At 39.2% G+C, this 26,751-nt stretch overlaps 2 protein-coding genes across 3 annotated transcripts in view; both read left to right on the forward strand.

Annotated features, from left to right (window-relative positions):
* LOC147324904 (cGMP-inhibited 3',5'-cyclic phosphodiesterase 3A-like) overlaps window positions 1-5,585 on the forward strand; it is an 88,574-nt gene extending 82,989 nt beyond the window's left edge. For both annotated transcript variants that reach the window (XM_086299070.1, XM_086299069.1), the window contains exons 13-14: window positions 373-631; window positions 909-5,585. In XM_086299070.1, coding sequence (XP_086155196.1) covers window positions 373-631; window positions 909-1,213 — 564 coding nt within the window. In that variant the 3' untranslated portion in view covers window positions 1,214-5,585. The remainder of the gene's footprint in view (window positions 1-372; window positions 632-908) is intronic.
* A 2,819-nt stretch (window positions 5,586-8,404) lies between these two features.
* LOC147324906 (solute carrier organic anion transporter family member 1C1-like) lies at window positions 8,405-25,910 on the forward strand. The gene is made up of 15 exons (XM_086299071.1): window positions 8,405-8,612; window positions 11,527-11,681; window positions 14,689-14,830; window positions 15,373-15,505; window positions 15,680-15,801; window positions 17,598-17,744; window positions 19,912-20,010; window positions 20,204-20,452; window positions 20,738-20,902; window positions 21,546-21,741; window positions 21,937-22,102; window positions 22,310-22,494; window positions 22,669-22,733; window positions 23,062-23,179; window positions 25,390-25,910. The coding sequence occupies exons 2-15, from the start codon at window positions 11,586-11,588 to the stop codon at window positions 25,613-25,615; spliced, it is 2,109 nt and encodes a 702-aa protein (XP_086155197.1). The 5' UTR covers window positions 8,405-8,612; window positions 11,527-11,585; the 3' UTR covers window positions 25,616-25,910.
* The last annotated feature ends 841 nt before the right edge of the window (window positions 25,911-26,751 follow it).

Raw genomic sequence — 26,751 nt, forward strand, 5'->3', positions numbered from 1 at the left:
GCGCTATATAAATAAAATTGAATTGAATTGAATTAACAGATGACTAAAAACATCTCTTATTGCAAAACAAAAAATCTATGGCAGCGGTTTTCAAATTTTGTCTTGCATATCAGAAGCTGAAGTGGGATAAATATATTAATTATGGCCGGATTCCATTTAGGAGAGATCCTGCTCTTGTGTGTGACAGGTCACTGTTATGGTGTACTGGAAAATTTGACCTCTGCCATCAGTTTTTCCACCTGGTTTCCCTTCAGTCAAACCCAATCTCAGAATCAACTATGCTTATGCTAACCACAATTACTCATTTCCTGTAAAACAATATGAAATTAACTGGCGATAATTTTATATCTAAATGGCTTGTACTTTGTGTAGGGTGATGAGGAGTCCAGCCTTGGCCTTCCTGTTAGCCCTTTCATGGATCGAGCAGCCCCACAGCTTGCCAAACTCCAGGAATCCTTCATCACCCACATCGTTGGACCCCTGTGTAACTCCTATGACTCGGCCAGCCTCATGCCTGGACGATGGGTGGAACCCAACCCGGAGGAGGAGGGGCCAGAGGTTGGAGAGAATGAGGAGGAGGATGAGGAGGATACTGCAGAAGAAGACACGTCCACCTGCTCGGAAGCGTCCCGTAAGTATTCAAATGTAAATCTGCAATAATGATAACAGTATTTATATTTGAATGTCTATCTAAAAAGAGAAATTTATTTGTTTAGAATAATTTGTTTGTGCATTCATGGGCAGCATTTTTTGATTAACAAAAAGAAAAGAAGAACTTAGATTCCTGTAAAAGATGAGACGTTTGGGGAGGCATTTCCTCCCACTCGTAAGTTTTTACCCCTGCCAAAGATGTCTGATCACAGAGAACGACGGACGTATTAATTCACGGAGGTGTTTGTTTTCTCCAGAGAAAGCAACTCCCAAGAAGAGGAGGAAAGTCTTCTGCCAGATCACGCAGCACCTGCTGGAGAACCACGAGATGTGGAAAAAGGTGATTGCAGAAGAGAACCAAAAACAGGCACAAGGAGCGGAGCCTGTCCATTTAAACAATGTAGCTGAACCTATTCTGGCTATTCATGAAGAGGAAGAGGAGTCAGGTAGCAGAGAGGAGCTGATAGAAGGAGAGGATCCAGAGGAGGAACCAGAATGGCCTGTAGCTCTGAGGGAAGACTCTAAACCTCAAGAGCAACAAGAGGAGGGGGACCCACAATGAAACAACACAGGGGAAATATGGCATCATTCAGGACAAGGACATGAAGAAGTGTTACTTGGTTTTCTATTAACTGACTCCTGTTTTTGCCAGCACATCACTTAGACACAACACTGTAGATGTTTGGGAAATGTGTGCCTATAAAGAAAAAAAAACAGGGTGGCAAAATATGTGCTTTACACATGTTATCTGAATATTTGATTTCACCAAACATATAAAGCTTTCCATATTGCAATACGGGACTATTCCTATACTTTGGGATAAAAACTCTTTTGCTACTGTCAAAAGAAGAAGAAGCCTGGTGGCACAAGCTTCAGCCCTTTGTGGTAACGCAGGACTCCAGAAATTTGCTGCCAGTTTATATATAATTACTTCCTGAGTGCATATATATATAAATATATATATGAACTTGTGTTTCAATTTTAGCATTTTTGAGCTCTCCCACTGGCTGTGTGTTATTTCTTTTGTTTTTGTTTTCTATACATGGATTATAAAGGGGGTCAAAGAAATGAGGAACATTGGTGTTTGCCAAAATAAATGACTCACCCTTGGGAATTAGCATACAATATCAACTATTTACACATTTTATGTTTTCCATTTGTTGCCATTTTAGTTTCACACAGAGACCCGAGGCTCGTCACGCTATGCATGTGTGCCCATTTGTGCGTGCCTGCATGTTTAAATGAATGCGCTCATGTGCACAATTCCTCTGCAGATGACATAGATGAATTCAGAAGGTTTCTTGTTATTTGTAATACATTACTGTCCCAGATATTGTATTCAAAGGACCTGCACCGGCAGCAATCATGCATTCAAACAGAACCAGAAAACAGATCCTTTTACCACTTAAGAAAACTTAACGCCATCTCAAAAAAGGTGACATTTAATTCAAATTCATTTGTGTCCCCTCAAGTATTGTTTAAAAATCGCCTTTTGACAGGAAGTCCTTTTTTCTTCTTGTCATCATCATTTTAATACTCATGCAGCTGGACTCAGTGTGTCGTGCAATCTATAATTAGTGTTGCTTAAAATCTGTAAATGATGCTGACCTTGAACCCTCAGGAAACCCTCCCCAGCTGTTGAAATTCAACGTGAACATCACATAACAGGACATTACGTGAAAAACACACCAGAAATCTAAACTTTAACTCTGTTCATAAAATAAGGCTTAGTTTATGTCACAGCTGCTGACTTTGATTTTTTCATGGTGACTCTCTCTGAATCCCATCCTGGCACCTCAGGGAGTTAATTCTTCTCTTCAAGTTCAGTGCAGGCAGAGTGCATCAGCTGGTGGATGAAGTTTCGCAAAGAATATTGATTACATCAGTTTGCATGATAATACACGAAGGGAATGTTTCCCCTGTCATTTCAAATTTAGATGATCATAATCTGTCTGTTTTTTTAACATCACATGACTTTCTCTCACGTCAGTCTTCTCACACTGGTGGTGCAGCAGCATTGGAGCCAAAGCAATTCTCTCTGTTTATGTAACAATTGCAGCTGTTTGGAGTTTGCGCTTTATTTAATGAAACCAATGTTCAGCAGATAAATGCTGGGAACCGTTTTTATGATTTCACCCGGGTCAAGATAACAGCACTGCAGCGTGTAATGTTTTATCAATTTCACCTTTCGTCACATCAGCTTCTTTCCATGTGATTTTTGTCCCGACTGTCTCCCGTTTCTTTGTGATGGTGGGAAGTATTTATGAGTAACATTGTAAAAACTGTGAAATTTCACAGGAATTATTTTAGCAGCCAGACATTCACCAACAATTCTGACAGTTAAATGTTAAGTCACATTTTTCAACTGAAATAAAGCCATAAGTGTAAATAACCAAGTACATACAGAAGCTTGAATAAGATACAAAATCTAATGAATATCCAACTTAATTTGAATCACTGACATTTACACACAAACTAAAAAAATGAATGCATTGAATTGAATAAGTGCTCTATTTAGAATCAGCAGTTCAAATTTCTGTTACGGATGCAGTCAGCAAGCATCTCATGCTGCACCACTGCTCTCTGTCATAATCTCATTTCTTTAAACTGATCTTTGGAAAGGTGGACGGCAGATATACGAGTCTGTACACATGACACGAGAGGTGAAATTACACTGTAACACACGGCTGTGTCAACGCATTGTATTCTAGCATATCCTGCGTTGACGTAGCGTCACACAATATGTCCGGCTGTGCTGAATAGAGCGCCGCATCCACAATGGGCCGTTCTGCTTTTTCTGCCTCTCCTCTGCAGTTTGTCTTACACAGGGAGGAGCGCACGCACAAGCTCAATAATTGGTTGACCTACTGATTAGTAGGTCATCTCAGATTTACAAAACCCTTTATCAGGCCAGAATTGTTACAAGCCATTGAATCGGGACAATGTTAGTTCTTTGGGCCTCAAATGACCATGGGTTGCTGGGTGCATTGTGTCTTGTAAATGCATGCTCTTTTCTGTATGCTGATGCATTTCATGCCCAATGAGCTATAATCATCATTACCTGCACAATGGACACATTTTATTTCGCTTTGGAAAAGCCCCGTGAGTATTCATCAATGTTATGTAGGAAAGCTGTTCAGTGTATCTAAGCTTAAGTGGTGCAGAATTGGAAAAACATACATTCTGTCTATGACTCATTGTAACTTCCACTTCCAGGCTGTACAATTACACAATTGCATCACCTCAAACACTCTAGAAATCCTTCCTTTTTGAATGTATATATACATTATTTAGTGTATCTGCGAGAGCAAAACAGTGTGTGTTTGCTTCTATGTCTATTCTTCCATTGACCCCTCTAATGTGACTCCGTCCTGTATTTAATTATCTTGTACTGTTGGGGAGAAGGGGATAGAGATTGTGAAGTAATGAAGGGCAAAGCGATGCTGTGAGTAGTTCTTCAATTCTTCACGGATACTCAGATGAAATTATTATTCACAGAAAGTCCTATAGGATATTTCTCCTCGCGCTTCCTCTTTGATCTGCGTACTCTTAGCCTCACAGACATAAGCACTAGAGCATTCATCACGCAACATCTTTAAAGGCCAGCGGACCGTGTCCACTGTGTTTATTTCCTGGTGATTGCAAGTGTAACGCGTGCGCATTTTGCCCCACAGTCACATCAAGTCAATACTTGCATTTGAGTGGATACCACCGTATATCAGTTTTAATCGTGTATATTTTGTGTCGTCATTTGTTTTAGTTGATTGCCATGCTTATTCACACATGTAGAATAATTGTAACCAAGAGAACCAAACAAGTTTTACAATTACGTAAACAAAAGGAGATGATGTATTTTTATATAGTTGACACATAATTAACGAATTAATTGCTTTCTTCTCACAAGTACCTTGCACTTACCACATGTACTAAAGAAGAATATGTCCAAATACATAGTATTTGTGAAAGTAAAATAATTGATTTCCTTGCAGGTCGATGCTCCATTTTGTACAAAATACATACATGCTGTACAGTGAAGAAATTTTAAAACTACAAAAACTCTTTTAGATATACATTATTTATTTTTACCATTTTGTAATTTAGACACTATACTGTAGCTTCAATATTGCCAGACTTACTGGAAGTGCCTATATTGGTATTATGTATTATACAGTGAATATATTTGAAGATCAGTAGACGTCACAAACTGAACCATGTGGATGTTGTAATGTGAATACATTGAATTACAAGATTACAGTTTCTGTGGTATGCTTGTGTCGATGTGTCGCATCTTCTTTGTATTTAATTCTATAAACGCGTACATGATAACACAATTTCCTGATCACTTCAAAGTGCCATGTTTTATTAAACCATCTTTGAGCTCTGATTGCATTTAGAGTTTAACCATTTCTCTAAGTATGGGTATGTTTCTTTAAAAAGGCACCTCTAATCAAATATATACTATGCTACTGTATATACTTGAGTTGATATATTTGAGCCTGTGTATATAATTTCGGGATTTAGCTGTGATTATAGCTAATATACTGTCAAGTCTTAAAACAAATCTTAAGAATTAAAGTAATGTGGCATGTAGCTGCTATTCATACTTGCTGATATTAAAAAGGATGTTTATGTTCATGCAGGTAAACCATGCTTAGGTCACAGCTTCTAATTGTTCAAGATCCAAGAAGAAGAAGAAGCAAGTGCATAAAGTGCAAATTCACTGTGTTTGAACAAAATGCATCAATATGTGACAAATACTGAGTACTGTAATAAAACAAAGGCACAAAAGGAAGCTGGGGAAGATGGCATATGAAGATATTACTACTGAATGCTGCCATATGTAGACAAAAATGCTTCTAATTTACAGCTATTAGTTTTTCATTAAATATTTTATTATTAGCTGGGATAGGCTCCAGCCCCTCCCGCACCCCCAAATTTAATGGATGGATGAATGTATGTACCTTGATATGGTACAAACCATGAATTCTGTTCTACCATGTTTTCCGTAAAAATCCTTTTTACTTCTTAAAAAAGAAACAACAGCAGGAAAAATGGTTTTACAGTATATCTCAGTGTAGAACATCATGTTCTAATAAAAATAAAAAGATTATGGCTTAGGTTATGGTTATGGCTACTTACTGTCTATGTATGTAACTAATAGGTTCTATTAAGTGCTACTAAATCCATATTCTAATTTATTTTAGGACAGTGGGGGATCTTCAGCCATGGTCAGTCTCCTGTCTGTTAATTTATTTATTATCATTTCATGAAATTTGGTTAGGTAATATAATCTTGTTGACAGACTGACAAGAATTTGATACATATGTGAGGAACAGCGTTGCATAATGGGCACAGAGAATAAGCACACCATTCCCACCTGACAGCAGCTGTAAGAACTGGAAGCACATTAGATTCGATTACAGGCAGAATTATAGAATATTTTTAAACCTTCGCTACATAATTTTCACGTTATACTAACAATGAAGCTATATGGGGCGTTTTTGACATATTCAGTAAAAGCTACATAGGCCAGGTGTCCCCATGGCAACAGAGGAATTTAAGAGATTAGGTCCCTCCTGTGTTGATAGGCACAGTGAGGAAATCATGACTTAATTTATTGATTTTTAATTATTTTTTATCAAGGGGACAAACACTGAAAGCACATTTGAACCTTTGTTGTTTGTGCAGACTTTTACTTTTGTCTAAATTAGTTTGCCTGTTTGTTACAGAGCATGCATTTTTTTTCTGAGGCCAGTAAGAAAAGCAGTCTGAAGTTGAACTGACATTTTATCCTACATCTTATCCTATTCACGTGATACATGTCTAGGGTCAAGGCAAGTTCACTGAAATGTCCAATTAGTTTTCAAGCAAAGAACTGAATCTCGATCGAAAACTTGATTGAATATTCACTGTTGCTGGCCTACTTTTAACAGAACTGACTTTTCCAGGATTCACTAAGTTTCACTGGATAGAAAAGTATACAAGATTTGTCCAGTGCTACCATGAACACCAGACCTTAAATAGCCAGACTCACTATAACTGAGTAATAGTGATGGGTCGTTCGCGAACGAAATGGCTCTTAGAGCCGGCTCTTTGACGTGAACGACGTGGGTTTTTCTTTTTTTTTTTCTTTCTCTCAGCCTCTCTCGCACTTTTTTCCCGCTTCACTCTGCACGCGAGCCTTGTGCTTTATGCTGGGCAGAGGGGGGAGGGGCGGTAGTTACACTCAGTAGCACAGGAACAGAGCCAGAGAGAGAGAAAGAGAGGCAGGGACAACAACATTAGAAAGGTATAGTAATCATCCACAACTATTTTCAGTTGCAGATGATAAAGGATTGAGAAGGTTTATTCATGCAGGTCCATATGACAGAGAATATGCATGTTCTTTTAGTTTTCATATTATAATTTATATTTAATTGTGTTGTGGTTTGCAGTGTTTTGTGTTCTTTTCACTTTAAATTTGTGAAAGGAAAAAGCTGAAAATTTAAATAGTTAAAACTTGAAATGTGAATAGTTGATTTTTGTATTATATGATTTATTTATTACATTTTATGTGGAGTGAATAAATAAAAGTATATTTACGGTGGCCCCTAGAGACAAAGCACATACAAACTTCAAATCACGTACGAACTCTGAAGCATGTACAAACTCCAAAACACGTAAAAACACGTACAAACTCCGAAGCACGTAAAAACTCAGAAGCACATAAAAACTCAAAACACGTACAAAAGACAACAGAAGTGCTCCAGGATGCTGGGCGCAGTGTTGAGCCTTTGTTATCTTGTGGCTACACAAGCCAGCAAGTACCAACGACCGGATTTGGTGTGTGGTAATAACAGGTAAATGAACTTTTTTTTAAATTATTTGAATATATATATGAGTGCCTGTGTATAAATACACAAACAATACACACATGCTTTCAATTGTGTAATTTAAGTGATCTAGTAGCTCGGCTTTGGAAGTTCAGTTCATGCTAGAAATGTGTTTTGGAGTTTGTACGTGTTTTGTCTCTAGGGGCCACCGCATATATTTATATATAAACATATATAAATAAAACCACTTGTTTTTATGTTAGTAATTCCTTTTGTGCATAATTTTATATTATTGTTAATAATAAATTAATTAAAGCAACAAAACAACCTGAAGAGCCGGTTCGGAGCCGAAAGAGCCGGCTCTTTTTAGTGAGCCGAACCGAAAGAGCCGGATCTCTAAAAAGAGCCGGAAATCCCATCACTACTGAGTAACACAGTCATGGTTTGATCAACAAATGCGCAGTGAAAACTGCTGCATTATTTAGTATCTGCTGTAATTACAAGTAAGAACTACGCCATCAGACTATTATCAGCTTAATGACAGTATTATGCACTTCATTTGCATTTGTCTGTGAACGTCGAATTGTTCACCTTTAGTGTCTTCACCCCTTGAAAGCTGTAAACACTGCATACTGTTCAGCGACTGGAAGCCACTGGCAAATAATCCATGCACTATTTGAGCGGAATTATGTGAAAAGCAGAGCGGCTATTGCATTTTTTTGCGGCAAATTTGCGTCACAACAGGTCTAATCTATTAGATAATCAACGCAGAAATTCACGACTTAGTTATTTGGGTTGCTTGACCTACCTGCACTCATGCACCCATATGTAACGTTTGACAGCCTGCAGATTACTAGGGCTCAATGAAACGCAGGCTGGGCATAGTTTTGCTCCCCCCCCCCACTCTGTTCAGGGTATATGCGTGCTCCACCGAAGATCGTGCTCAGTGTCTACCGTGTCCAGCGAAACACGCTGTTCTCCCTTCATAGCCTAAGAGCACACCGTGTGAGTGTAGGCGACTTAATGAGGAGAGACTGAAGATTTTCTTTTAAACCACTGGATGTCATTTCATCTCCTCTTTGTGTGCTGAATAAGAAGTAGCCTCAAATACGTCGTTAGGAGAGAAAGCTTTGAAGCCCCCACAGTTGGGTAAGTATCATGATGTTCTTTCGAGTTATTATCCCCAGTCATTCATGAGAATGAGAATATTCCTTTCTTGACGTATGTGTGTATTTAGTGGATAATCAGCGGTATAATAATAGCTGTAGATTCAAGTGACAAGAAAAAAAAAAGCCCCAACAGAAAACTGTCAGTGAAGCTTCAACTGTGCATCATCAAACACTTAAATGGTGCAGTGCACACAGCTGTCTGCAAGAACAGCAGGTGATTTGGAGAATTCGGTGAAAGCTTACTGAGTACACAGTGATTAATCAACCTGCACGCACTGCCACCGATGGATAATTAAACAGGGGTCACGTGCTTACCATCATTTGAAGTTTCTCGGTGTTTTGAGCTCAGCTTGATTAAAAGTGTTTGCTTTTCGCTCGGTGATCATTTGTCTTGCGCAACTGAAAGCGCAAAAGATCCTGGCGTGTTTTTCCACAGTGAAACTGTAACAGAGCAAAGAGCCTCACACATTCATATCACTGATATTTGTAGCATCAGAAATGCAATTTCTGTAGGTGTGTAACCATTAATCACTGAGATTCAATAAAGGACCTGCCAACAGATGGCACTTGGATTCACCAGGACCTTTAGAGAGAAGGCGGTATGATTGTACAAAAGGAATGCTTCCTATCAACATCTCTATTGGAGGAAACTTAAACAGGCTTCAAGCCAAACATATGAAATGTTTGGGGGATTTTGTGGATGTTTATGCACACTAATGATTGAGAAACCTTTCATTACACACAGGGGGATCTTTGTTGTGTGTGCAACCTTAATTGGTCGAGGTTTTATAAAGAAAATGTAGCTTTGCCAGTGCAAAACATGAGTGTGGGCATTTGTATAGTTTCCAGACTAGCTGTGTCAAAAGAAACTGCTGCTCCACTGAATGTCTGTCCTTGTTGAGTGAGTGTTTAAGCCTTTACATCTTCAGCCCTCTCAGCTTTTTTTTCTGTAAGACAGAAAGGAGTAGTTCAAAGCCATGCTATGGTTCAGTGCACTCAGTGAGAAGTTCACATCACTGAACAAGCATCCTGGCCCTGCTGTCTCTCATTCTGTGTCATTTGTAACACTAGACCACATGCCACACACAAGGTTTTTTCTTTATATTTTTATATCACCAAGTTGTTGCTTCTTCGTCTCCCCAGGATGAAATAGCCAATTTGGTGTATTTACTGAGCTGCCCTTCATCCATAAATCAGCTGCTTGTATTTTCCATTAGCTTCATGAATGAGCTGTTGTTCCTGCTGACGTGAATGCAGTTATATGCTGTCATATAGTGCTCGCATTATGAAAACACTGCTTCTTTTTTTGCATCATGAAATCATTAACATAATGTCCCCAGTGTTTAAGAACGAGTGCTGCTCTTCTGCTTGACTTACTCTAAATATTATTTGCAGTCTGTTTTGAAGACTGTCAGATGAATTCGCTATGCTTACCTAACGGCGACATTTGGAGAGTGGCTCACACATTCATTGTCTTTATCCGCTTTTTTAAAAAACAAGGGTGTGGGGATTTTTTCCCCTTTGAAATACCATTCAAGGAATTGCACTAGTCATTCTTGTAGTTCAAAAAGCTAACAATCGTGAATAAGAACAATTAACTGAAAGCAGATTTGATTGAAATCTGGTGTACAAATTTGACAAAAATTGATTGACTAGATCTAACTAATAGTCACATTTATACCACACACACATTAATTTATCGGTTCTGGAGATTTTGTAGATCTTGTAAGTCTCGTGTTGATCAAGGAAGAATTTAAGCATAAAAATGTGGAAACTTAGAAGTGGTATTGTTTAACAAATTCTTAATTTGATGCCAGCATCAAGTCTCAAAAAAGGGCATATAGGGCTGTGCCCTACATTTTTCATAGCAGGCTTGTACAAGTCATTTTATGAGTATTTCTTTAAGTTATGAAAGCTACTTTCATCTGCTTCCTTATTCATAAGACGTCACCCCAGCAGGTTGTTCCACATGATGTAAGCCCGAAGGGATTTGTGTCTCCTTCCAGGATTGAACCAGGGACTCTGCAAATGCTGTTATCCACTTATTTCCTTAAGCTATAATAACCCTTAACAATAAATATTCCTGGACAGGGCATATATTACTAATATAACTGCTAAAATAGGAAATGGTATTTCTATAGTTAAATGCCATGCAAGGTCTTTGGCACCAAAATCCATGCAATTAATCCAAGCATTGATATTTTCTAATCTTGATTATTGCCCAGTAGTATGGTCGGGTGGTACAATGGAACGGATTAAGAAATTGCAAATGTTACAAAACAAGGCAGCAAAAATGATTTGAATGGTTGTCAGCGTAGAACAAATATTGTAAGAATGCATAAATGTCTTAAGTCAGTTAATTGTAAAATTTAGATTTCTTTATTCTTTACTTGTATTTATTAGAAATATTATTGTTACAAAGGTAGTAATTCATTTGTATAAACACTGTATTTCAGTATAGACAGAATATGCTACTAGTTAGGTTAGTTAGATTTTTGTTACCCAAACCAAGAACTAGTTCAATCAAAAGAACAGTTTTGTATAAGGCTATGGAAGAACTGAATTTGTTACCAATGCAGATAATACAAGAAACCAGTAAAACTGGATTAAATAATTGGAACTGGATTTGGTCTGACTTTTGACCAGTGTTAAAAATGGCAACATGAATTTGAAATATTGTCTGTGCACTGTAGTAATGATGGTAAATCAGTCTTATCTGTGCAAAGGTTAGGTGATCAATGCTTACCCTGATACGAGACCTTTGCATTATCAAAATGTAAAGCTGCGTTGCAGCAGCTGATGGGGATCTTAATAAACTAAACTAGACTAAACTGGTTGTTGTTGCACAATAGTGGCTTGGTATGTAATCTCTAAATCTGACTTCATTCCAATAGGCCCAAGTGAGAACAGCTACAGTAAGTCATCAAAAGAGAAACCACAGTAGGAGGCTGCTATGAAGAAAATGGACAACACAGCCACAGACAGCTGGATTGTGGACAACAACCCTGACTCCTCCACAGTGAAAAACTCCTGTCACCCAAATCTGAAGGTAGTCTACTTTCTCCCTCTTACCGAAAACAATCTTAAGTGAGTTAATATTCACAAAAAACTGGCATCATGTATTTTTAATTTCTAAATATTAAAAAATATATATAATTCTTTTGTTCTCATTCTTAAAAAGTCCAAACATCAAACTGGGAGGACCTTCCTTTCTACGTTTCTTTTATAAAGCCTGTAATTACACATGAGACCAGCCAACGGAGACGGTTATGTTTACCAGAGAAAAGTCATATGAACACGTAGAAATCATTTCAGCCAAAATGGACAAAGGCCCCACATGTTTGTCATTTTCCCAAGTCATCTGACTGGCCTAGAGGGTGCACACAAATCTCTCTCTCTTCCTATCAAGTGGGGTCACGTGTGTCTAAAAGACACAGAGTAGATTCATTAGTTGGCGGCACTCATTTATGTGCTTTCATGTGTAAAAATGGTAAATGGTAAATGGCCTGTATTTATATAGCGCTTTACTAGTCCCTAAGGACCCCAAAGCGCTTTACATATCCAGTCATCCACCCATTCACACACACATTCACACACTGTGTAAGTAAATGCTACTACTCGAGATAACTCTTCAGCCAGTTTGTGTAAAAACACTTTATCACACTTTTTTCTCTGTGTTGACGAATCTATCAAACACCTACTTAAAATCTGAGTTAAGTGTAGGGCATGTAAGCCTTGTTAATGACCATGCGAGGTCTAGTGCAACAGCTCACGGTGCCCTTTGGACTTGGTATTAAGTCGCTGTGAAAAATTTCTTAGACAAAGTTTGTGCTTTTGTAAAAGAGGTCTGAAAGGAGGTTTTGTACCTCTTTATTGGATTATGAGGCACACTGAGCAATAATTAAAAAGCTGCTTAGTGAACTGCTTAGGTAACTACAAGAAACAGTTACATGGAATTCCAGTAATGCTGCTTTTTTCCTCTGTGTGTGCTTTCCATTTCTGCATAGTAAAGCTATAACAAACCTCTCAGCTGGTTCTACTGATACAAGCGGTCTGCATACTTTTGATCTGAGCAGTCTCCATGCTTGTTAATCTCAGATTAGGCTTGTCCTATGTGCATGTGTTCTATGTCACTTGCAAACACTCTGAATATTCCAGTTGACTTTGCATGAAACTCTCGTTTAGATTCTTGTTGAAATGTGTTTCATTTGTCTAGTAATGATTTACAGAGACAAGCCACCAGAGATTTGGCTTTAGTTTTGTGGAGAAATTTCAGTGCTTGTCCAAATTTCAGCGTTTTCTTTTTAAATTAGTGTTAAGATTTTCTTTATGTGAAACGTTACCTTTTCTTCAATGTACAAAACAAAAATGTTTCTGTAAGCATATTATCTGTTTTTAATAGAGGTTTCAATAAATGTTAAATGGTAAAATTTAATGTGTTATTAAAAAATATAGGTTAAAAAAATTCTTGAAGAAATTAATACAGAAAATTCCTTCATTTTTAAAATGTACATTGTACCATATTTATACAGATTTCTTTTTACTGTGTTGGTATATATAAGCTCACGGCTGATGGTCAGTTCCTATAGAAAAGTGTTAATGGTGAAAATTGATTCGTTTGAATCAATTCGTTTTCTTTTGCTATAAAAGGAAAAGTCCAGAGTTCATTATTTTTCACAGTGTGCAATACAAAGGGAAGCATATGAAATGGAAGTAAGTAAGTAAAGTAAAGTAAGTCTGGATTGAGTGCTGCTGCTCAAATGTGGATATAGTGACAAAGCAATATGATATCCTCAATGCCTTCAATAGAGGAACGAGAGTCTGCTAATTATTAGGGCCGAGGTCACTGTAAAAGAAAAAGAACAAGTACACTGGCAGGGCCCTTGGATGTGGATGGTTTCCTTAAGGATCTAGCTTGGGTTTGCAGAGACTTGTGGAGGTTTTTTACTGAATGATACACGTCTGTAACGTCATGTAGCAGGGGTACTAAAGAAGAGAGTTTATGCAATAGTTGACCTTTGGAGGAACAATGCAGTTTTCACTGTGGCCATGGATCACTGGGCTGGCACTGTCTCGGAGATATTCGAACGTGTATGGGAGTTTGTCCAGCTTGTGTTTTGCGCATTTATTGTGGTGTCCTGTATGGGGTGTGAATAATGATCCTATTTATGATAATTTTGTCAGTTATGCAATCATTATGTTTTGAAATTAAACTTTAAATTGTAAGAAAAAAACAAAGTGAAAAGAATTTGATATTTCTGGACAAGTAGGTTATATTGACATATTTATTATAATGCATTTATAATGCATTGCAGTTTGTTGTTTGGAAGCAGTCTCTTCTGCTTTCACTATTTTAATCCCTTACAGTGCAGGCTATGGTTACCGCACACCTGTTTCCAATTATGTGTCCAAGGATGTGTCTGTGTCCTTGTGGGATTGGCTTCTCTAATCCTCCCTTTGTGACTGACTGTCAGTGTCCACAGGCGGCTGAGCAGAAGAAGGAGGCTGCTCAATACACTCTCTGGCCCAGCGCATATTGCCAGCTGCCCTTTTATAAAGATGTATCTGAACTGCAAATTCATGTCATACACACACACATGTATCCTCAAAGAAATGCATTCACGTGCACTGCTGTAGCTCACTGGGTTCAGCATGCAACCCATATCCCATATGCCCATATAAGACTATTGCAGAGGCCCGGGTTTAAATCCACCCCCAGCAGTTTACTTTGTCTTCCCTCACTCTTTCTTCTAGCTTTTCTCTCCACTGCTCTGTCATAATAAAGCCTTAAAACCCCCGTATAAAAGAAATACATTCACTAAGTCTTGTGATAGGTTTAAGGTTAATTAGTGCAGGCTTGTGTTTTTGCTTGTTAGTCGAACTTCATTCAGAAATTCATTTTTATTTTGTAGTTGTATTTGAATCTGCGCCTGAAAAATGAAAGAAGGAAATTATGAGATGTTTGGACTGCAGTCAAAATCAAAAACAATCATATATCCATATCAGAGCCAGTGTGCCTGACATTGTATTGTTTTTTTCTTTTTGTGTCTCTGCAGATGTTCCTTGCAGCCTTGTCCTTTGCTTACTTTGCCAAGGCTTTATCTGGCAGCTACATGAAGAGCACAATTACACAGCTAGAAAGGCGATTTGATATCCCCAGCTATCTGATTGGCATCATAGACGGCAGCTTTGAAATAGGTGAGTTTCTCAGGCTCTTTGTGTACATTTCTGTATTTGGTGGCTGTATTTGTTTATTCTCTATTTATTGTATTTTTATGATACTAATGCTACAGCGAGACTGCTTAAAGGAGGCTTAAAAGTAGAGACGGGTGACAAAGCTTATAGTTAGAACTGGATCAGGTGACTCTAAACCATTCCTTAGTTATGCTGTGGAATACTGTGAGGTCTTGAACCAGGAATATTATGACGGCATGTTAATATTCCCAATACCATTGCATACTTCCATCTCATTTAAGCTTTGAATAGTGCCTTGTTGCATACCTAACTGACTATTGAAGAGTGAAAAATAGTTTTAAGCCACAGTATGCAGACTTGGAGTAATGGTTTATGTAGTTAGTTACAGACTTGTGGATCAGAATCAGTGCTTATCAAAGATAACACATCATGTGTATGATGTAGTTAGTGAGACTTTTCATGATTTATGATTCTGAGCAGTACATCTCATGTTTGGTGCCTCTGACTCCTCTCCATCTTCTTTTCTGATCATCTTAACCCTGTAGGGAATTTGCTGGTAATTGCGTTTGTGAGTTATTTTTGTGCCAAGCTCCACCGACCCAAGATCATAGCAGTCGGGTGTATTTTGATGTCTTTTGGAACCTTCCTGATCGCCATGCCTCATTTCATCATTGGCCGGTAGGCAAAGCGCAGTGTCTGAATGCATGCATCGCTGTTCATAAATTCCATTCACATATTACTTTGATCTCTGTAGTCTCTGATGTATTTGTGCTTCACATTGTGAATATCTAACAATACCTGGTGCTTTCTCCCTTCCCTTGTTTAACAGTCACATTGGTATTTTATACGCAGCTATAAGATCGAAACATCAATTAGATCTTCAGTGAATTCGACCAATAACCTCTCTCCATGTCCGGCAAGCTCACCTGAGTCCCTGAGGGCAGGTGACAGACCCTCTATACTGCCTTCTAGAGGTAAGACAAAAAACATTTATGTTGTTTATGACAACATGTGATTAAGGTTGAACTTTGTTTTTGCAGATACTGTTCGTGCTAGCATCGTTGCTAGGTCAGCACATGCGTGTTTATGTTTTAAGTCATTTTTGATGATGAATTGTGATAACTTGCACATATCCATGCTATAGTACTAAATGAGTAGGCTATTCATTCTGTTGGCTGTGAAATAAAAATGATACAGTACTTTTTAGAAGGTGCTATAGGTACATAAATGCAAAAAAGGTCATTTTAGCCCATTATAGGGAAGTTTCTAGGAAATGTGATGGTGTTATATCATACAAAGGCCAGCTTTTTTGAATATATATGCAGATATGAGAAGTTATCGTCATGAAATTAAAATGACTTGATACTTACGTAAAGCTTTGTAGGTGCATGAGGGCCAAAAATAGGTCCTTTTAGCCTGTTGCTTGGTAGTTTCTAAATGTTGATGTCAAAATATCTAATGCTGATAAGAACCTTCAGGGGCCTAAGATTAACCAAGTGTGTGGCCAACTTCTGATAGTGCAGGCAAAGTTGGGGGACAAAGAAACAAACATACAGACAAACAGAGAGAGATTGCGGGGATTATAGTAAGATGTGTTGACTTATTGTGATAATAGAATATTTTTCATCAATGTTTTGTTAGTGTAAATCATAATGTATAGTTTCGGCCCATCTGGCAGATGGCGAGGCCGTTCATAGTTCACACAAGTCTTCCTATTGTATTGTTCAGAATTCAACCAATCTTACACATAACAATCACCATGTGTGTCATAATCCAAACTGTTCTCAAGGTCAAGCTCAAGTTCACAGTTGTTGTTTTATGGCCAGTAACCTGTAGGGTTGCCAACTCCCTGAAAAATAAATAAGGGACACCTCGTGGCCAGGGCCGGGCGGCCCAGTTGTCTTCACCCTTCCCAGTGTGGTGAATTTTCTAGCTCTTTTTTTGTGTGTGAAATTATTTTTTTAACCATTTGACTTGAATTTGATTTAAGTAGATGTGTATTCTTTGTGATATGAACACATGTGAAACAAATGATCATTTAGCCATTTATTTTTTAGCTCAAAATGACAACATTAACACAATAAAACAGGTCTCCTTCTTAAACAGAAGCCTGTCATGCTTAACTTTTGAGAATATAAGTAAATCTTTCTTTAAAAGAACTCTGTCCTGCTTAACTTAAAATAATAGAAAACAATAGAAAGAAAAACATTCTTGTAACAGTGCACATTTAGTGCATTTAGTACAATTGGCTTAATGCTAATCAGCTGCTCCTGTTTGTAAACCCGCTTGTTCCCATGATTACGCATCTTAACTCATCATCATTATTCATCTATGTCTTGCACCGCAGTGTCGGCGTTTGTTTCCCTGTTGGCCATGCTTCTTGTTGTGGTCATCTGTTGTCTTCCGGTATTTTCTCCGTAAGCGACCTTTCCTTGACCAATGAGATGAGCGGTAATCTGAATTGTCATACTCGTAAGTGTGCTGTCAGCTCATTGGTCACAAAGCAGGAGAGGGGCTGGGAATTATGTTTTCAAACAAACCGTTAATTCCATTAAAAGTTATAGACTACTTTTGATTCTCACTGTATTACGGGACAAAGTGCGTCCCTTATTAGCTCAATACGGGACGTGTACTTTTGTTTCGAAATACGGGACGATTCCGTATTTTAAGGGACGGTTGGCAACCCTAGTAACCTGCGAAATTGAGATGGATCATGAGCTGCATAAGGCTCTATGCCATTGACATTCTGACTGCTGTTTTTAAACTGCAGGCTGTGAAAAAGAGTCCAGTGTTTCCATGTGGATCTATGTCCTGGTGGGAAATATCCTGCGTGGGATTGGAGAGACTCCAGTGCAGCCTTTGGGAATCTCCTATATTGATGACTACGCACAGTCCGATAATGCTGCTCTCTATATTGGTAATCCACCTTTGTTACAGCTGATAGCTTTGATAGGAATTGGGGGTTTTTTTAGAAATTTTTTGGAAGGTTATTTTGAAACTAGAAAATTAGATACTACTAAAGATGAGTTAACCTTCTATAGATTTCTGTAATAGGAATATTCTTGTTTCACTGTGCTTTCATGTTAGGGAATATTGGATGTCTTTAAAAGAAATTAAAAAAAACAAAAGTGCTGTCAACAGGCAGAAAAACAAAAAGTTTTGTAATGTTGTTTAAGTTGCACTTAAACAATAATATACTGCAGGGACTGTACAGGTAGGCGAACATCTGCTTATTACAGATGAGAGCAGGTTCACCCTGAGCTCATGTGACAGATGAAAAGTGGTTCTGGAGAAGCTGTGGAGAACATTATACAGCCTGTAACACTGTTCAGCATGAGTTTGGTGGTGGGTCAGTGATGATCTGGGGAGGTATATCCATGGAGGGATGCACAGACCTCTACAGGCTATGCAAAATAACCATGACTGCCATTAGTCATAAGGATGAAATCCTTGGCCCTACTATCAGACTCTAGTGCAGTCAGTCCTGGGTTCCTCCTGGTGCACAACAATACCCGGCCTCATGTGGTGAGTGTGCAGGAAGTTCCTGGAGGATGAAGGACTTGATACCACTGACTGCCCCCCTCACACACCTGAGCTAAATCCAATAAAAAAAAATCTAGGAGCTATTATGCTTCGGTTCATCCAATGTTGCCAGGTTGCACCTGGCCGTCTCATTAGGAGCATGCATTAGTATTGTCCTGCAAGCACGGTGGGGCCATACAAACTACTGAGCACCATTATGAGCTGAAATTTTGGCAAAATGGGCGATCGTGGCTCAAGAGTTGGCAGTTCGTCTTGTAATTGGAAGATCGCCGGTTCGAGCTCCGGCTCTGACAGTCCTTGGGCAAGACACTTCACCCATTGCCTACTGGTGGTGGTCAGAGGGCCTGGTGGCGCCAGTGTCCGGCAGCCTCGCCTCTGTCAGTGCGCCCCAGGGCAGCTCTGGCTACAATGTAGCTTGCCATCACCAGTGCGTGAATGGGTGGATGACTGAATGTGTAAAGCGCTTTGGGGTCCTTAGGGACTAGTAAAGCGCTATACAAATACAGGCCATTTACTAAAATGGACGAGCCTCATGCATCATTTTGTCACTCTGAAAATAGCTCTTTTCCATGAAGCAATTTGGCATATTTCTTTTTTGGTAACCTATTACCTGGTCCATATCAGTATAGAGATCCAGATTATTTTTTCCCCCAATGAGATCTGACATGTTTTCGAAGTGTTCCTTTAATTTTTTGAGCAGTGTATTTGAGCCATTCCTATTGTATAAATAATATAAATATAAATAAAATTGAGGGCAGCACGGTGGCACGGTGGTTAGCACTGTTGCCGCACAGCAAGAAGGTCCTGAGTTCAATTCCAACATCAGGCCGGGGTCTTTCTGTGTGGAGTTTGCATGTTCTCCCCGTGTTTGCGTGGGTTCCCTCCGGGTACTCCAGCTTCCTCCCACCGTCCAAAGACATGCAGCTTGTGGGGATAGGTTAATTGGACAATCCAAATTGTCACTAGGTGTGAATGTGCGAATGAATGTGAGTGCAAATGGTTGTTTGTCCTTGTGTGTTGGCCCTGCGACAGACTGGCGACCTGTCCAGGGTGTACCCCGCCTCTCGCCCTATGACAGCTGGGATAGGCTCCAGCGCCCCCCGCGACCCTGAAAAGGATAAGCGGAAGCGAATGGATGGATGGATAAATAAAATTGGAACGTTTGTTGTATGTAAGCACAACCAAAGCAAAGATGTCAAGTTCAGAGTATGAGGGGAAAGAAAGCCCATTTTGAGAAAATAACCTTTAAAAAAACTTAATGCATCTTTATTAGAAAACACTAAATATCATCATACAGCTGCTCCATCATACAACTAACGGTGCCTGACTACAGTTACACTGTTTTTGCCTGTAGTGGCTCTCTTCATTTTCAGTTTTCAGAAGTTTTAAGAAGATTTACTAAACTATCCAGTACAGTTTGATTTCTTTTTGTTTATAGGACATAATGTAATCCATTATGATTATGATTATGATTTTTTAACGATACAGAGATTAACCCAATATATATTAGGCTATAAGTAGGTGTTTTTTGTGTGTCTCAGGTTGTGTCCAGACAATATCAATAATTGGTCCTGTCTTTGGGTACCTGCTGGGGTCCCTGTGTGCCAAAATCTATGTCGACATTGGATATGTGGACATGGGTGAGTAACATGTCATCTAACCATCAACTACATCTTTAAGAATTTGAAAAGGTAATCAGTAAAAGTAAAAAGTGATCGTTTTTGCTTCAACTCAAGTGCTTAAGGAGCATGTGACTTTAGTAAATACATAATTGTGGTTAATTACAACCATAAAAGAATGAACAGCGCCAATAATGTGCTTCTATCTTTACAGAAACTATCACTATTACTCCTGGCGATGCCCGCTGGGTGGGCGCATGGTGGCTGGGCTATCTCATTGCTGGTGCCATCACCCTCATGTCGGCCGTTCCTTTCTGGTTCCTGCCAAAATCACTGCCGATGCCTGTGGAAAAGCATGACACCAACTGCACACCAGAGCAAACCAGATTTATTAAAGATTCCCCAGGCTTGAAGCACATGTTCAGACCCGAGGAGCCAGCTAATTTACATCTGATGGCCAGTGGTAGGATAGTGATCACAGTGTGCTTTATGAAAGAATGTTGATTTTCCATTTTAACCGTATTATTAAACTGACTGTGTGCAATTAATGGAATCTTAACGGCTCTAAGATCTGTTTTACTGCTATAGTATATATAATACTGTCATTTCTGTCGACAGTAAACACAAATAGAAGTTTATTCCTTCTTGTCAATGTGAGAAAATCAAAATAGTTTTAATGATAAATCATAATAAAAGGCTGAGGTTACTTCAAGAAGTGAAAATCACTCATTTAAACATCCTTTCACAGAATTCGTCCCCACATTGAAGAGTCTCCTTGGAAATCCTGTGTACACCATCTACTTATGTGTGACCATTGTTCAGTTCAACTCTCTCATTGGTATGGTCACCTACAAGCCCAAATACATTGAGCAACACTACGGCCAGTCAGCTTCAAAAGCCAATTTTCTCATGGGTGAGCAAGATATTATACTAATTTATATTGTTTACCTCATTTGGATTATTTTGTTCTTTTATCTTTGTAAGTGAGATCTTTGTAGAGCTAAAAGCTTGCTTAGAACCACTGCTGTTTGGCTGAAAAGTACCTATTTAAGGATGCAAAGTGATGTGAGCTGGATGGTAATCATAAGAGTTTCATGAGCTGGCTTTTGATCAATTTTTTATACCCCGACTCCCACTTCCCTCTTAAGTAAATGCTGCAAATTCAAGATGACAACCTGGTTTACCTCAGTCCTTGGGCATTTGACAGACAAACGACAGACATTGATTTAAAAGCACTTGAGGCAATCAGACCAATTAACATGTCTCCCTGATGCGAATGGAGACAACGTTGCTCTTTTTGTCCCCTGTAACCGAGTGGGTTAAGAGTACATCGGCTGATGAGAAATACGTCCCAGATCCTCTGAACCACCATAACTTATTTTCATCTTTCGCAACATGACTTAAGTAAAATATAAATGAGAGTGCTTTGATGTACATGAGTGTTCTGACTTTGATCCCTTCTGGCGAGTGATGTTGCTGCCTGATATTGCCTGTTTAAGTTCTTTCTCGATTCTCCATCCATTTAAGGATACGCTGTATTCTGCGGTGTTTCATAGGCATGATCAACATACCTGCAGTGGCCCTTGGGATGTTCTCCGGAGGGGTTGTGATGAAAAAGTACAAGCTGTCTATCATGGGAGCAGCTAAATTTGCCTTTGGGACCTCTCTGCTGGGCTACTTTCTGTCACTCCTATTCTTTGCCATGGGCTGTGAGAACGCTAAGGTCGCAGGCATCACAGTTTCATATAGTGGGTATGTAATACCTTTGTATATTTTCCTTAGTGGACTTGATAGTCATCAAACCAGGAAGTAGATTCAGAGAAAAAGGGATTGGGGTTTTATTTATTTAATCTGCCACTGTTTTTAATTCCATGGCTCGTTTTTCTTGTCTGATCGATGTTTTAAAAGGGCTGACAATCACATGCCTTTTTTTTGTGTCACATGCAGACTGGGGGACTTATCTTATCAGGAGCAGTCTCTCATCTCTGACTGTAATTCGGATTGCTCGTGCACAAGCAGAGAGTGGGATCCAGTGTGTGGAGAGAACGGGATCACCTACGTGTCCCCGTGTTTGGCTGGATGCAACTCCTCCACTGGCTCTGGCAAGAACACGGTCAGACACACACCACTGCCCTCGTGAAACTTGCATGCTTTTCAGTAAACGCAGCATGATATTCAGGCTTGATTCTCAATTTTCATTCATATCGTACCGCAGAGAAGCATGTGACATTTCCGTGATTATTTACAGACAGAACAAGTGTTTCCTGCTGTGCCGCAGCTCATTTATCACTGAGTCACACCTTGTTTTCTTTTCTGTCAGGTGTTCAACAATTGCAAGTGTCTCGCGGTGGCTAATACCCAACCAGGCAACTTGACAGCCAGCCTGGGTCAGTGTCCACACAGGGACAGCTGTGAGAAAGTCTTTCCATACTTCCTGGCTATGTCTGTCCTCAGTTCCTTCATCATCTCTCTTGGGGGTACACCTGGCTTCATGCTGCTTGTCAGGTCTGTCATATTCTGCTTTTGTGCCTTAAAGCCACTTTTTGCTGTAATGTTGTTTGTATTGTTCTGAAACGTCTCCCTCTAAGAAATACAAACGTCATTCTTTCATTGTCATTCTTTAAGTGTTGCCAGGTTAAAAGTTGAGTCCTGTCTAATACCACAGTGTTGTTTCTAAAGGTGCATTAAACCTGAGCTGAAGTCTCTCGCTCTTGGAATCCACACCTTGGCCACTCGTACCCTTGGTGAGAACCACCTTTGCTGTTCTTGGCATACATCACTGTCTATTTCATTTACATTTCAGGCTCACAGACATTTCCCTCAAGCTGACTTTCAGCATAATATATATAGTGAGCACAGTTATTGGGAGATCACCAATAAAAATTACTTTTTATGTTAAATTAACCCAAAGTATTTAGCTTAGTACGGCTAATTATCAGTTTAGCTGTATAATTATTAATATTCAAAGTTATTGTAAGGAAGTCTGACTTGTTTAGATTGTAACGTGAGTTCAGGCGAACCGTGATTTGACTTGAAATTCTGACATAAGTTACTTTATATGTTGTAACTCAGCTGGAATACCTGCCCCTATATACTTTGGAGCCATAATTGATACGACCTGCCTCAAATGGGGATACAAGATGTGTGGAGGAAGAGGAGCTTGCAGAATATATGACACTTCAGCTTACAGGTACTTGTAAGATGCCTTTATTTTAACTTTGCATGTGATTTCTATGGGATTGGCTATCCTTCAAACTCTTGATTTAGTGACCCTGTAATCAAGTTATGTGCAAGTTATTACGCACAGCCATGAGTTATGGTTGATTTATTTAAAATGCTGAACCCATAGCAGATCTTAAATGTACCGCTGGAGGAACAGTGCATTCAAAATAAAAAGTGAAGAACAATTGTTAACAACTGTCAGACCAGTGATTTTAAACACTTTCTGGCATTGATTTCTTTTTCTTTGTCTCAGCTTCAGACACCAAAACAAGCGCATGTTCATTTTTTTTTAATCACTAATGATAAAAAGGGATTCAAGTTCAATTCTACCTAAGTAAGGATTAGCATCAGAATTCTATCAGACATTTTCATTACAAAATAATATTGATTCATTCTCCACCCCCCCCCCCCCCCACCCCCCCCCACCCCCACCCCCCACTGCACCAAACTACTGTTGGGGCTCTGCCCATAATCTGAAAACCACTGAACTGCACGCTGTCAGCAGTGAACTGATGGTGTTAGGCACACTAGGGAAACTATTGGTTAGAGACTTCTGCACAACAGAATTATAGCAACCATGTTTAATGACCTCCTTGCACTTGAAATGGTTGCTTCAAAGATGGAAACAAGGTCCAAGACCACTTCAGTCAGTTTTCATCTTCAGACCGACTTTGGTGAGTCAAGACCACGAAAAAAGGGCAACAGGATGGATTCAGTCAAGTATCAGTTTGTCACTGAATGGAGTCAAGTTGGCAATGACAAACAATTTGCTTGTTTACTGTGAAAAATCATTGAAAATGACAAACCTGGTTCTGTCTACATGTTTTCGTATTACTCTTACACTTTACTCTTAATGTTTTTTTCAGGGTGGAGTGATTGTACGGGATAGGTTTTTAATACATTTAAAAAAGAAAACTTGGGTGCACTCGTTTAAATTTAGTTAAATCATTCACTTAAATCTTTTAATAAGTGGCTCTACAAAACCTTTTAACTTGACGAGGCCAAGTCCTGTTAACTTCTTGTTAATGATCAAGATTGGCTACAACTGGTAGTTTCTTTTTGAACTCCTAACCACAAGTGTGCATTGAGAGTCTGCCCAGAACCTCACAGAATTAAAACAGAAATTCAGAATTTCCTCCACAAATAGTGATGTAGTTGCTGAGGAACAGCAATTTAACCACAAAGTGGCACGGGCGCTCAGCAACCCTGCTTTTATATTTCTGTCTCTCTTCCACAGCATGCCTTTTAGCCTGTCTTCCTTCTCTCTCCCCAACCGATCGCGGCAGATGGCCGCCCCTCTCTGCCGGAGGTTTCTTCCTGTTAAAAGGGAGTTTTTCATTCCCACTGTTACCAAAGTGCTTGCTCATAGGGGGTCGTTGATGGTTGGGTCGTTCTCTGTATGTATTATTGTAGGGTCTACCTTACAATACAAAGCGCCTCGAGGCGCCTGTTGGTGCTGTATAAATAAAATTGAATTGAATATAGGAGCTAGAGTATAATCACTTGGCAGGCAGTTGGGTCAAGCCCCCTACTGGAAAGAAATGCATTGCAGGCAAGTATTCTTCACTTGTGATCACAACATGTTGGAAGTGTGTCTGCGTTCAGCAGCAGCTGTTTGGAAACTTTCACTCGTCTTTCTGAGACTGATTGCAGTCGGTCCAAATTGAACTGCAATTCTTTGACAGGTTGCTTCCCACCAGGTGACCGGTGCAATCGCTTTGTGACAGAAGGTGGTCATCCTAGACGTTGAGGGTGTTGCCCACCCTCTGGGCAACCAGCTGCAGTAGTTACTGCAACTACATGCAAAATGCAAAAATAGTTCAGTAACATCCCTGGGCTATTACAGATTTGACCTTGTCACAGTCAGGTTTACTGCTGTGTTTTAACGGTAGTGCCTGAGAGATTGCAGTTTTGGACCAAAGTATTTTGACTGTAATAAATAAAAAGAGCAGTAATTTTACCTTTTCTTAATTTCAAGTCCTGTCTTTAGTAGAGAGCTAAGATTGTGGCATTACAACATCTTCCAAAAGGACTAGAAGAAAATGCTATTTATACAACTTTGAATGGGAAAAAGTCCAGTAGTGACTAACCTTTAGGGATTTGTAGCTTCACTTAGAGCTGGCCTAAACCGTGACGGAGCAGTTCGTACTCTTAACTGTTGCTTTTTTTTTTGTACAGGAGAGTCTACCTGGGTCTGACTTTGGGCTTGAGAACAGTCTCCTTCTTCCTTTGTATTTTGGGATTTGCTCTAATCAAAAGACATATTAGGAAAGAAGAAAAACATGTGCTGACCAATGGGAGTGCAGAGTTGGAAACACTGAGGAAAGAGGAGAACAGCTCTATACATTGTGAGCAGTTTGTACTGGCCTTGGACTGCAATCCCGACAGAGAAACTCGCTTGTGAGCCTCGGCGCATCTTCTTTTCTTCTGACTCAGCCCGACGAGCACCTCACCTCACATCTACTGAGGAAGACACACTGTGGACATTTTTCATAGCACACAGAGTATATATATTTGTAAAGGATTTGCGTAGATGTACGGTATCTGAAATTAGTCATTTTATAAAACAGTCTGATATTTCTGGAATGTGTATGTGTTTGTGTTTTTCATGAATGGAAGACTTTCATAGAAAAAAAAAGATTGTAATTGTGTTGTACTTTCTGTTCTTCATTTTTATGATTAAACGTGATAAAATCAGATTTTGCATTTTAACATTTAAGATGCCTGAATATGATGGTTTAACATACCTGTTTGTGCTGTGCTCATGGCTTTGCTTTTAGTTCATGCATGCACAGGTCTGTCTAGTGTCTCTCACACCTGCATCGCGTTTCTACTTGTGAATGAAACAATTGGTCAAGGGGTAGATCAAAGCTTGAGCAACAGGAGTAGCTCCTTGAAAGGGTATCTCCTTTCCATACAGGGTAAAACCCATCACTTCCTGTACAGATATAAGGGGATGTATTCAGTGACCTAACTGTGCCTTACAGTATGAAATTAAATAGCACAAATTCCACAGCTGTTTTATTTTTGACGTATAGTGGCTTTCAAAGCACCTTTTCTAGGTGATTATACAATCATCTACTACAAATATACAACACTGGGCCTCTTAATCACACTGATCATAGCAACAAGTTCAGGAAATATTATTAATTATTATGAAAGTTTATTTTTCATACTCATATTTATACCATCAAACTGTCACCAGAGTATGATACAGTATGTCAAGATTAGGTTTGCCCTCCTAAAGTCAGTTCAGTTAGAGCCACTAGCTTAAAAGAAGATTATTATTTCCATCTTCCATATTTTATACTTGAAGATATGGGTCTTACAACCCAAGCCTTCCCCAGAGGCAGACGAGGCAGGCAGAGAACGAGTAGAGCTCCTCATACAGAATAAAGTGGAGGTGCTATTCAAATCGGCTTCCAATTTGGCAGTAAATAGCATAGATTATATGAGATTTGTTGATAATCAGCCATCAGCTGATGGCTCACAGACATCTGGTGAAATGGCATTTGTGAGCAGCTTATATATATGTGTATG

Source organism: Aulonocara sp. 'chitande type north' Nkhata Bay, linkage group LG7 (assembly GCF_057382095.1).
Source record: "Aulonocara sp. 'chitande type north' Nkhata Bay isolate Kocher_YH1m ecotype deep benthic linkage group LG7, A_spYH_male_GT1.1, whole genome shotgun sequence".
NCBI classification, from domain to species: domain Eukaryota; kingdom Metazoa; phylum Chordata; class Actinopteri; order Cichliformes; family Cichlidae; genus Aulonocara; species Aulonocara sp. 'chitande type north' Nkhata Bay.